Source organism: Ammospiza nelsoni, chromosome 6 (assembly GCF_027579445.1).
Source record: "Ammospiza nelsoni isolate bAmmNel1 chromosome 6, bAmmNel1.pri, whole genome shotgun sequence".
Classification (NCBI taxonomy): domain Eukaryota; kingdom Metazoa; phylum Chordata; class Aves; order Passeriformes; family Passerellidae; genus Ammospiza; species Ammospiza nelsoni.
Genome location: NC_080638.1, coordinates 47,364,993 through 47,378,389, shown reverse-complemented (window position 1 = coordinate 47,378,389; position 13,397 = coordinate 47,364,993). Strand labels below are relative to the sequence as shown.

General features: G+C 39.5%; 1 protein-coding gene across 4 annotated transcripts in view; it reads left to right on the top strand.

Moving 5' to 3' along the window:
* The window catches only part of FOXN3 (forkhead box N3), a 204,535-nt gene that overhangs the window by 169,973 nt on the left and 21,165 nt on the right, over window positions 1-13,397 (top strand). For 2 of the 4 annotated variants that reach the window (XM_059475184.1, XM_059475183.1), the window contains one exon: window positions 8,219-8,284. The exons of 1 other annotated variant lie outside the window; for it this stretch is intronic. In XM_059475184.1, coding sequence (XP_059331167.1) covers window positions 8,219-8,284 — 66 coding nt within the window. The remainder of the gene's footprint in view (window positions 1-8,218; window positions 8,285-13,397) is intronic. One more of the 4 variants, XM_059475185.1, reaches the window with a different exon arrangement.

Genomic DNA, 13,397 nt, shown 5'->3' with positions numbered 1-13,397 from the left:
GAGCTTACCTGCCCTAGAGAGGCAGTTTGGAAGGCAGCTTCCAAAGGGTCCCTTCCCTTGGGTCACATTGTGAGCAGCAGCACACTGTAAATACTTCTGAAACTTCACATGCAGACTTCTTGCTTTGTTTCAGCTCCTGTTAGAAGAGTTTACTAGAAGTGTTCTGATTGCCAGTCTTGTCTTCAGCCAGTGCTGCTTTACTGAAATTATCTTTCAACTTAGTAGTCCTTCTACCTTGCTTTTTACCCCTGCATCCCCTGATTACCTCATATTGATAGTCTTAGTTCCTCTGCCTTCGTTTTGCTTAGCTGAGCAAGCCAAGCTCTCTGCTTTTTGTCATAAAGTCAGTTTCCATGTTGGTTTGGTGGTCTAGCTGGTTTTTTTTAGGGTTTTGTGGTTTCATTTTCAAAGAGTGCCTCTTCCCTGCTTTTTTTCTAGGTTTCCTCTAGGTCTTGGTGGAGTGACTTGCAGAAACTGCTGCTTTCCCCAGGCTGAGGTATAGAGTTCCTCAGTCCAGTCTGTTTTCTGTTTTCCACAGGAAGCATTTAGTTCATCAGAACTTGCTCTTTCAAAATAATAGATCTTAAACAAAATTAGGCTTCCTGTTATCCTTCCCAATTAATCTAAACTGAATTGCTTCATGGTCCCCTGTTCCAAAGTCATCCTCATTATTTAACATAAAGAGCAGAATAGAATCTATTCTTGATCATTCAGCAACATGGATAAAGAAACTTGTCAGCTGTCACATCCAGGAATAACTGGTCTTACCATGATTAATAGCATTTGTTCTCCAATCTGCACTGTGAAGTTAGTCTCCCTTGTTGACGTAATTCCCATTTCTTTAATGATGCAGAGCTCTATCCAGATCTATATCTAGTGTAAGAAGTCAAGAGCAGACCCAGAGTCTCTTTCTTAGAAATCTTCTTTGACCATCTGTCCACAGCATTGCCAAACATTTTCTTTTTTATTCTATTTCCGAAGTCTGCTCTTTCTTTATTGCATAACAGTATCCTACCATATAAAATCTGTATTTTCTTTGAAAAGCACAGACCTTTTGACACCTGTTTCACTAATAATTCTGTTCCACCCTGTTTGTGAATTTTCCTGTAATAGCACTAGTGCTTTGAGTTCCTCTTCCATTATGGCAGTCTGCCTGTGTTATTAGCACACAGCTATTTTAGCTGCTGGATTTTTTGTTCATCCTTTCTGCTCTTATGTTGGTTTTAGACTGCATTTGGCTCTTATGCTATATACACCACTCTCATTGGCAGTGTCACATGCCTGACCTTTTTCTCATCATTAGCAGCAACTTTTTTTTCTTCAAATCCTTGAAATACCTCTCTCAGTTTTGTTTTCATGTTTATCTGATATTTGCCCCTTTGCTGTCTGGATCCTGAAACCAGTAGGGAATTTATGTTCCCCTCCCCAGGCCTTTGCTCTCTTTGTTCTTGGTGTGGATTATGGCGTGGTCATTCCAAGAGCTGGGGCATTTGAGTGAAGCCCTCCCGAAGACTCATTTTGTGGTGGAAGTACCCAGAAGCCACCTTTTCCTGCAGAACTTCAGGAAACTGTAGTGGTTGAGGGAGGCAGGGGAACTGAAGACATTTCCTCAAGGGTCACTCAGGCTAAGGGAAATGCATTGGGTCTTTTCCAGCTGGCACGTCCTGTGCTTGCTGGACTGAAAGAGCTACTTGGTTCTCAAGGCCTGGTGCACACAAATATATTTTGAAATAGCAGTGAGAGGGAAATGAGTGCTTAGAAAAACACTGGTATGGGACAATATAGGGTATGGTTTATTTGGTCTTAAATGGTCAGAGTTTTATAGAGGACTGCTTCCTGGTCACAGTTTTATAGAGGACTTCCTCTGCTGGCCATCCTCCCACTTTGCTGAAAGAGAAGCCTATTGTTAGCAGCAGGGACATGATGAAAGCTTGAGCAATGGTGACCTCGATGTCCCAGAGATAACACACATCTGCATAACTGGGTACAAAGAGCACGTGTGTTTATGTGTATGTGTATTCTTCAGTCAAAAAAAAATGTTTGCAACCTGTAAGGCTGCAAGGAGTTACAGCCCTCATAATCACGTCTTCCACTGTAGAAGCTGAGGCTGCAGCAATCAGTCAAGAAGATGGTTGAAATTCCTGATCAAAAATCAGGTAAGTACATGATGGAACAGCAAATTGTTTCTCTCTTCTGTGCTAGCTGACTGGCCAGTGTTTTCTCTAGCTGATGTTCTCTGTTCAATACTCCAAGCCACACAGGCTGGATGGAGTCAAAAAACTTTACTGTTGCCTTTGTGATTGGTAGATTTTTTTTCTCCACGTCCCTCTGCCCTGAAAGTTAGCCTTGCCAGTAATGTGCATCAAAATGAAAAAAAAATTAAGGAACAAAACCAAAGCAAAAATCTCCAACCTGCATTTAAGCTATATATGCTATAATGCATCATCTTTATGTGTAAGATGTTGTCTCATCTCTCTTTAGTCAGGTGTCTCTTAAAATATTTTTTATTTTGCACTGGTAAAATGACTATCAGTATTCTGAGTCTGTCTTTTAACAGTTAAATGATCTCAGCCTTTACTCCTGAGATGAAAAGTTAGGATGCTTTGTTTTCCCACAGCTTTCTGAATGATAAATGAACCTCTTTGAGTTAGTGCATGCATAGGACCTACTGTAACTCTTTCTTCTATCATTCTTTTTATTAAAGCTAGCATTCTTAACAAGAATACATTGCAACTGTATGTTTAGTTTACAGGTTTTCAGCTGATAAAATGGTATTGTTAGAGAATGGAAATTGTATGTGTTGCTTCATGACAATACAAATGTAACAAAATATAAAAGCAGGAAGAAGGTTTCTGGGAAAAATGTTCTGTATTTTTTAAAATTAGACCTCTTATGATACTTGTGCCATAGCTTACTTGGCAGTGCCAGAAATGAACCTAAATAGGAAAAATTATTAGTTCATTTAGACCTGTGCCTTTCTTCTTCTGTGTCTCATACTAGATCTATTTAAGGAGTGTGAGATGCTCCACTGTGACTTGGCATTACTAATGAAGTTGCTTCCTCCTGACCTCTATTGTATAGCTTCCAGAATTCTCATGCTTGGTCTTTCGTGCACTGTTGTTGAGATACGAATATAACTTCTTGTTTCTTCCCAAGATCTTGGTTCTGAATCCTACTGGTTTACTGTACTCTTCCACAAGTATTCTGTTTATTTTAAGAGAACTTCTCAACCTTATTTAAATATTTCAGAAGTGGACTCAGTGGCTTCCCACATGAAGGAGTTTGACAGAGTTACAGTACTTACAATTCTCTTCAGGTATTTCTTTCTGTCTTGCACATTGCAACTTTATTTTAACAGCTATATTCTTATTCCGTCATTAGGCAAAATAAATTAAAAATAGAAAGGAAAAAAAAGCAAATGGGGGAAAAAAGCCTTCATTCTGTTCATTATTCTGTATGGTTTTGACCTGACTTATACCAAGGTTAACCATCATGGTATGGAAAGGGAAAAGGCACATCTGTTAATAGAGAAGTTAAAGAGGGGCAAGCTGCTCTTTGCTCCCTTGCAGTTTAATAAGCCTGAAGGTAAAGATGGAAGACAGTGTTGCTTTTGCACCATTTTACTACTGATGAAAATTGAAAATATCAAAGAATCAAATAACAAAAAAAAGTGTAGGAATGGGCTGTGCTAGAAAGTGAGGCAGGAAAGGGGTTAAAAGACTGATTTGTAGACAAGGAATAATCTGAACTTCTGCCTTTTGAATACATTGACACTAGGTGTTAGGCATTCCATCTACACTGGGAACATATAAATGGGAAAAAGTAGTGGAGGATGCTGAGGCAGAAGTAGAATGGGCCAAAAACTAGCATACTGAATGGTAAAGTGAAGTACTTCACAAAAATAGTTCTATTTTAGATGTAGTAACTTTAAATTAAAAGAAGATCTTATAAATTCCTTCCTGATGAGGTACCACAGCAATGGTTGTAGTGTGCAGATGGTGCAGTTTATTTACTAACTACATTTTTTACGTCAGTTGGCTGTAACATTTTCTTAATACCTAAATATGCATCTTAAGTGCCTCTCTCTAGGCATCTGTGCTGGAAAATTCAGGCCATGGTTGCTTTGAACTGCTTTAGCTGCTATTTTCTTTAAAACCTTATGGTATGGCTGTAAAGATAAATTTCCCTTTGCACAGCCAGAAAGGCACTATGTTACCCTAATTTTTATTTAATTGGAAGGGGATGGATTTGAAGGGTTTGATCAAAGTTTAAAATAGTATCAAAATGATACGAATTACTGTAAATCACTTTCTCTCTATATAAAATGAACTCTGATCAGAGATCACAACATAAAAAAGAACAGCTGTCACATCTGGCTTTCTCAGCTACATGACTGATTTTAATTATTTTTTGTGAATTCTAGAATAAAGAGTCTTCTACCTGAGGGCTATCCTCTGCATTGCTTGTATGTAATCTCATGCTAAATATTTCATGCCTACCATTTTGCCACTTCACATGTCTGTGCAAGACAGATTCTGATTTATACAGGTAAAATGCAAAGCAAAGTTTGGCTCCAAGTACATCTTGACAATATCATAGAAGATGTAATTCCAGAGTGATACTGTAGGTTATTTTTTCACTGAAAGAACTAGGTGCTGTTTAGAGATTTGGTGTTCACTGTTGAAGACTCTGCTGACAAGAATCTAAACTGCAGCAAACAGAACTGCCATGAGGTTCATACCACCCCCGGTATCATCTTTGTGAAAACAAGTGTTGTTTAAGAGCAATGCTGGCCAGAGCAGTGCAAGGGGAGGTACTGCAGCTGTAGTAGAAATCCAGCTCCTTGATGCCTTTCATGCCTTACAAGATCTTCTAAGTGCTTAAGGCTTCTTCCAGGTCCTTTCTGGTACCTTGTGATGGATCCTTGGTGTGTGAGGGACCAAGCACTGAAACTTCAGACTGCAGCATGAAGTACCAAATGTACAGCTGGACTGCAGTTGTTTGTTAGGGAGAACTGTGGCTGCTGGCAATTTTTGTCATTATTTTCTTAACACTCTCCAGTGTTGCCTGTTTGAGACTTTGACACACTCTTACTTCTTTGTACAACACCCGCAATCCTTCCTTTTCTTCATTGCTCCTTACTTCCCTCTTTCATAGGGAAGACTGGACATCTGCTTTCCACTGACCAAAAATTAACAGTTCATGTATGCAGTCAGTTCACCATTTTTACTTGAATTAGCAAAAAAAGAAGCCAGAATACATTAATTTAAATACTTAATTTTTTATATTCCAAAACTTTATATGTAGTTATTTTTAACCTGGTTTCCTAGGGAAAGATGTTCCTGCAATCATGTTTCACTAACCACCCACTGTTAATAACTTCAGGAGCCTTTGTGTTGATCACAGACTTCAGGCAGGGCAGAGATCTCAGTTCTGAAATCCACAGCTGCACGACCACAGGCCAGGTAGAAGGGACAGGATCCAGTCACCAGCTGGTGGGGATGCAGCAGTAAGCAAGGTCAGGCCTTACAGCTACAAATGGGAGCATCCACGTGGAAGAGACTTCAATGGGGAAGGGGCCATCAGCATGGGGGCACTGGTGGGGACCAGCAGCAAAGCCAGAAGTGCCAGTCTCAGCAAAGGTGCCTTTCAATCCCATGCCTTTGATGCTGCTCCTCATGGCTACTTCTTGGCTCTTCTTGACACACTGCTCATGAGAACGCCTCCAGATTGTGGACAAAAATGCTGCAAAAGAATGTGCCAGTTTTTCAATCTGCCTCTTTTTGCAGGCTCAGACAGCTGTCCCTTGGCCCTTGTCTCACTTGTGCACCAGTCCCTCCTTTTTCTTTCTTCCTTGCAGTAGGAAAACCAAAAGCACATTTTCCTGGATGCTACTGACACCACCATTCATGCATGCCTCTGAGCTCTCTTACCTCTGCCAAGGCATTATGGATTAGTTTCTTCTGTCTAGTTTCTTCAAGAGTATACCAGCAGAAACAGAAACATAGCAGGCGTGGATGGGCTTGAGATGTGGCTAAGCTTTGGGAGACAGCTGATAGCAGGTGTGGATGGGCTTTGAGACATGGCTGTGCTGTGGGAGACAGCTGCTGCAGATGCAGTCCCTGTTGTGAGCAGCTCATGTTCATGTCTCACGTCATTGCAGAAACACTGTGGTGCTGTTAGTGGTCCAAAGGCTGAGAATGCACCTTTCAACAGAAACTGGTTGCATCAATTTTATCTCAGATCACAGAGTTTATTACACAAACAAAACCCAAAGTCATCAGGAAATGTGCTTTTCCTGGTAGTGTCCTTTTATTCTTTGAGCAGCAAAATTCACATTATGTTACAGTGTCATCCACTGAACTAAAACAAAGCAAAATTTAGGAACAGCCAATAAATAAATGCTGAAGTTGGCTGTAGGAATTATGATATGCTAAATTCAACTTTTAAGAATCTCTTAATTTTATGGTATGAAAAAGAGAGAAGAATTCTGGTGAATTTGGTTTGTCTTTCTCAGGCTTCTTTTGTCTTGCTTTTTAACATTAGATGGATTATTCCTCTTTAATTGGAAAGCACACACTTGCTGTGTGGTGTGTGGATCCAGTCTTGCAACATGGCATATATTTGGGAATGATGCTGTTGGGAAATGGCACTTTCAGCATAGATAATTGCAGCAGGAATTCTGCTTTTGAGGTGTCTTCAGACTTGAACATAAGTTGATAATGCTGCTTTTTCTTTGGAAAATGTTGACCTGTCCAGAAGACACAGGCACCTTTTATCTAAGCCTGCTGCTGCTGCTGCTTCAGCTTCAGTTTGACACCCACTACACTGTTTCCTTGTTTAGTGTTTTAGCAATTAAATAATAGAGCAGTCACCTTTAGAAGAGTGCTTGCAGCTATTCACAGAAAAGTAGTACATACTTAAACAAATAAAAAGTCCCTTTTTTAAATTCTGCAGTCAAGTGAATTTCTGTTTGGCTTAAGCAGATTTTGAAATCCTGTCTACGTCATTTGTATTGTTAATATATTACAGGGCTTTATACCACATCACATTACTGGGAATAGATTTGAAATATATAAAGATCAAAAATACAGATATTTTTAACAGTGGTAAGTAATTTTCTATCATAATAGCAGAAAGAAAGTGCCATGAAGCTATTAGTAGTAAATTATTTTTTTTTTATGTAATTTGGTATAAATACTGACAAGCTGAAAAAAACCCCAACCCCAACCAACAAATGCATACTCATTAGTCATTCAGTTTAGCAGCACAGAGGCAGCAGTCAGCTAGGGTGTGCGTTTTTATGTCTGCTTCAATTGCACACTTCATTTATTTGGACATGGCATAGGCGGCTTTCTCTGTCACACGGCATCACTGCACGATTAGCAAGTTGTGCCCCAGGGCAGCTGGGACGCTTTGCTGGGGCAGATGTTCTTTTCAGCTTATTCAGTGGCCGTTGTGGGGTTGTTTACTGTTGTCATAGATACCTGCATTTCCATAGCAGCCGAGCTGTTGTGTGTGAAGCAAGTGAATATAGTTATAAAAGGATCATATTTTGTTCTGTCTCTATAACTTACCATCTGTCAGCTGACTTTTCATGATGGATTCAGAAACCAATTTAAGAATAACAGCAGCCAGCTGATTATTTTTGCTTATATTAAAGTGACAGTGGACAGGAATGCAAATAAATTGATGCTTCGATGAAATGCTAGTTTCTTTTTTTTTTTCTTAATTGCAGCAGTTTGTCTTCCAACACTTTCTCAAACTTTGCTGAAATCTTTCTTGACAAATAGAAATGACCAAGTGTCATCTTTTGTACTTGCTCAGGTATTCCTTGTGCTTTTCCACTCAGCTGTCAGCTCATCCCTCTCTGTGGCTTCCAAATTGTGATGTTGCTCCTGCTTTCTCAGATCCTTTGTAATGAAATCTAAATACTCTTCACAGAATTAAACAGGGAATTGGTGAGGCTAACAGCAAAGATATCATGCACACACAAGCATAAGTATGGCTCAGTGACATAGATCACCACTCTGTTTAATAGTAACAAGGGGATCACATGCAAGTTTGGGGATAAATTTAATGTGTAGCCAATGAGCCCTCTGAGTGCTGAACTCTCCTACCTTTTCACTCAGAGACATGGTCAAACCTGTAGTTTAGCAATGGGGGTAAGAAGATTAGCCCAGTTGTAAATAATGTATTTATTGGTTGATTTTTCCAGATCCTGACATTGATGCTGCCACTGCCATGATGCTTTTGAATACTCCCCCTGAGATACAAGCAGGTTGTGAGTAGATATTTCTATAGCATATAGCAACATAGACGTATAAAATTAATATTCTCTTTTATAAGTATACAGCATACCAGATAAAAAGGATGTAATAAAGAAATATAACTTCCCTTGTAGACCATTGCACTTCCTTGACCCTTACATGAGTATAATTTTGTGGTTCATATTACATTTGTTACATGAATAATATTAATACGTGCTCTCTTATGTAAAAGAGAGGTTATTGTTATTCATGACATACACTTAAATGAGTAACATACTATTATCCATAGTGATAGAAAGACCTGGGGCAACAGCCAGGAGAAAGGCAGGGAGAGAGAGAAAGAGCAAGAGAGTGCAGGATACATGGCATATGGTTCTGTTTTCATTTTGTTTTGATTTGACTCCTATCGTGTAAGTTACCACAGCCATCTGGATACTTTCCATTCACTTGGGCACTGTTTCAGCTCCTTCCTTGCACACATCCTGCCTGTTTTGGGTTTTTTTCTCTGATTGATGCAAGGCAGTAAGCAGGTGACAAGGAGCAAAGAGAGGTCTCACTTCCTGCCAATACTCCCCTCCCTGTTCTGTGACCAGACCTGAGGTTTTAATGCTGTGCATTAACAGAGCCTGGACCCCCACTGGACTGGGCTGTGCAAATGCTGCAGGAGCCATCCTGCCCCACAGAGCTTGCAGTGAAGGTATTACAGGAATCCATAGTGAAATACAGCTGCACAAAAACAGAGAATACAAGAAAACAAACGTATCACTAGCCAGCAAGCATGGTAGTAATGCCAAGTGACAGGCAGCTCTAAAAAATAAAGGCAGAAGTTAAAATAGAAACCATTACCAAGACTGTCTAGCATCACTGCTATTGTTCTAGCCTGGGCAACCAACTCCAGATTCCCGGGGAAGCCTTGATTTGCACTTTGATACTCTGCCCGGGGAAGAGAGTCAATTACCATCAAAGCATTTCCCATGCAGCTGAGGAAAGCTATTGTCAGACTGCTTTGTGACCCTGCCAGAGGAATGCTTCTTGAGAACCTGCTCTCAGGAGAGCAGGGTGTACCAAGAAACTGCTCTGGAAAGAGAAGAGTTGTCCTTGTCCTCCTCTCCTAAGCAGCTTTCAGGAACTGTGCATGGTAAAAGGGCAAGCAATACCTGCTGTGTGTAGGAAGGAAAAAGGAAAGATTTTGTTGGGAAGAGGAGGTTACACTTTGTAACTGATTAATTAGCTTTATGGTTTTAAATGACCATTTAAAATTCCACACCTATGTGTGAAACACTGCTAACAATCACAAATGAATTCTAAAATCAGCATCTGCTTTTATATGAAATCTTGAAATGATATCTGACAAACATTGGTTACTATTTACTCCAATTCCACCATCCCTTAGTTTTCATTTAGAAAAACATAAGGCATAGTAAAAGAGTAAAATACTGTTATTAGGATTATTTTGTGTTTGTGCAGGTGTTACTGCATAGACTTATAAAACTGATTGTTCACATTGCTACTAAAGGTTAGGATATGCAATTATAGTTAGAGTGTTAATGTCAGAAATCAGTTTCTCAATTATTAACAGCTTGCAGTATATTCACAGACCAAATAAAGGCAGAAGTTCAAAGTAGCCAACTGTGTGCAAGTTTCTACTGAAACCTGCAATCCAGCTGGCACCAGGAGTTAAAGCATGAAAGATACTGTGATATGCTAAGAGAGGGCATGTAGGAACATAGATTTAATACTTTTTGCTTCAGTTTATTGAAGTCGTGTTTCATCAGGTTTTGTAGGTTTGTGTTTGAAAAGAAACAGCAATTAAAACACCTGCTTCCTTTAGAAGCAGCTACCACAAGTTACAAATACTTGGGATTTTTATTAGTTTATGAATATTAATTCCAAAATATTTGACTTGCACTGAAAACTGTATCTTGACCTGCAAGGCACTGAGTATTGTCTGGGCCATCTTGGGCAAGTTGCATCAAATTTATGGGCCTGTTTCCCTCTTGTGAATCTAATTTGGAGAGAGGACAGAAGAAAACAGGATGGTGAACAAATGGTAGAGCTCCATTTAGAACTCATGGGTACTAAACCAGTGAACTTTAGAACTCATGGGTACTAAATCAGTGAGGTGCCTGAGTTAGTTTTGTACAGTTGCTTTTTTGTACAAAAGATTTTCAGCACGCCAACATCTTGAAAGTGAATATTGCTAGCTGTGATTCTAAGAGTGTGGCATCCTGGGCATGTCATTGAGTCTTGCCAAACCATGATGTTTTGCCATGATGTAAAGGGGAGATAGGTTTTGGTGCTTTTGCAGTGTGTTGGAATTCTGGAGATTCAAGTCACTGGAAGCATGTAGGTAGCAACACCTTCTTAATTGGTGAGGTCATTTTGAACTTTGAGCCACTTGCTTTTCTGGAGGGATGAGTAAAGAAAGGGGCAGTGTTAGTGTATGGCTGCAGCTGCTAGTGAACAGTGCTGTGGTCAGAGGGATTGGAAATAGTGATTTAATCCAAGAAGCTTCTCAGTGCTGTTACACATAGCTCCGAGTTCATGCATAGTCCTTTGCCTGTTGCTATATAATTTGTGAATTGCACACAAATGCAAGTACATTGCTAAACCTAAAGTTTAATGCTGCAAACAGCTATTAAACAGTGCTCACAGAAAGGATTTGGGTGGAAACCAGGAAACTGAGAATCTTCCCAGCTCTGACATCCACCTTCTGGTTTCAGTACTCTCATCACTGCTCGGTTGGGTTGACTAGAAACTGGTAGCCTTCAGAAAACTTAGCAACACTGGTTTTGTGAGTGGTTCCTTATAGGAGACTGAAGTGCTGTGGTGAAGATATTTTAAAAATAGGTTTTCTATGGTTTAAACCAGTGTCTCTCTGATTTGGAAGTCTTTATTAATCTTCCTCTCAAAACATAAAACCCAGACTAGATACATATATTGTAAGTTTGGTGGGGGGACAAGTAATTCCTTAAAGAGATCTACTTCACCTCTACACTTCTAACATTGTACCCCAATGAAATTTGCTTTTTAAAGTAATGCAAGTGGATTGTATATGAGCAAGATACATATACAGGAATGAAGACCAAAAAAATTGCCTTAATGACAGTCAGAAATTCTCCAAATAGGATAAAATAGAATGTGCTGTTTTGTTTGGACATTTTTATTGTACTTGAAACTTGATAGATGTAATGTTCTATTTCTACTGCTTATGGACAAGTCACTTAGTATAACTGAGAGAGCTTCCAGCCTAACTTTGAGTACCAGAAAATGATAAATCATTGAGAGTAAAATGTTTCGTAAAACTATTTTTACTGACAATTTTGTATTAAAGCAAAAACTAGGAAAATACATTTTCATAATGTTCAAACTTTCTGTTGCTAGATTTTGGTTGGGATTTTGTTTTGGTTTGTTTTACTTTGGTGTTTATTATTAAGCCATTAAAGGGATGAAATAAATTTGGAAAGAAAGCTTACTTTTATCAAGTACTTTCTACTTCTTCCTCCATACTCCTCATAATATTTTTAGAAAAAGTACGAGTGTGATAGGATTATCAGGATACATTTGTCTCCCAAAACAAAAATCTCAATTTTTGTTTAGAATAAATGTCTTGTTGGATGCATCCTAGATTCACAGTTTGTAAGGACTACAGAGTACGGAATTTAAAAGCTATGAAATGGTCCTTGAGCTGTAAAATACAAGTTGGGCAGATGTCATCAAATTTGTGCCTGGGATAAGATAGCTGAATAAAGTTACACATCTGGCAGAAAACATTTGCTTTTGGCAACTTCTGATGTCCCATCCACTATAGATCATCAGCAATTTCCTACTTTCAGTTCTTGTAGCCTGATCTAAAGAATTCTACTAAACACTGTACTGAAAGAAAGCTTGTCAGAAAAGAGCTGAAGCTGACAGATATTAGCCAAAACTCAGTACCTCTTGTCTATAGTGATTTCTTCTATGCTACAGAAGCTGGGTGAGGGCAGAGTGCCCTGAGATCAATGCATGTGCTGTATGATGACAGAAGAGGCAAAGAACCAGTCTGTCCCTACAGGATACACTCGCACATTCCACTTCTTTAAAATTCATTTCTCAGTAAATACTATTCATTCTTCCTTGCTAAGTGTTGGCTACCTTGAGCTAGACAGTTTGATGAAGTGTATGTTTGTTTCCTAGATCACACAAAGAACAGGTTTTTTTACCAGTTCATTGTCTTGATTGACAAGTCTCAGTCCTTGCCTATGCGTCATTTAACTTCCACGTGCCAACATTTACCCAAGAAGTTAGTTTCCTTTTCTAGTGAGCTTTTGGGGTGTCAGTGTGTCTGGGGACTATCCATTACTTCCTCCTCCTTTTGCATTTCAATTTGAACCAAATTGCTGCATTGTTTGTTTGACAATCAGATCTTCAGGGAAGGACTCAGTCTGACATGGTTTTTCTGACACTGCTGTGAAGATCTCAGATGAGGTGGTTATCTCAGCCAGAACTGGGCTTGCTTCACCTGCACACCCCTGCAAATTAGAGATCAGGGATGCAGTCTGTTGAGAGATGTGATAAAAGAAGTCCATAGTTGGACTAATCTACTCGGCTAATGTGCACACAAGAGCATGCTCTGGATTAAAGTAGTCCTGCACTGGCTGTGGAGTGATCATGTAGCCCTCTACTTACTTTCCACCTACAGACCCTGAGTACAGGCTACAAAACAACACTGGATTTTTGAAGGGCTTCTGCTGGATCCCTTTAACACTGTGAACATAGTGCCTTGATGGATTCAGATTATGGTATGTTCTCCCACATGTCAGTCACTTTATTGTCTGTTAAACTGTAGCATGAAAGTTCTCTACAAAAGGGAGATTTTTTTTTCCCCTTGGAGAATTTCAGAGGTGTAGTCTTGATTTTTGACATTGGATGCATTGCTTCACTCCAGAGTTAGCCAGTGGAGACTCAGCTGGCTGAGTCTACTCAGGTTGTAGAATTCCAGCAGAGCAGCATAAGATCCAAAATAATTTCCCCATTTATGCAGCAGATGAGGGGCAGATTCTCAGTACACACTTTGACTCTACTCCAGTGAAAGTGTTTCCTGGGTTTAAGTTCCCTGAGAGGTGAGTAGACCCTTGAAAACATAGC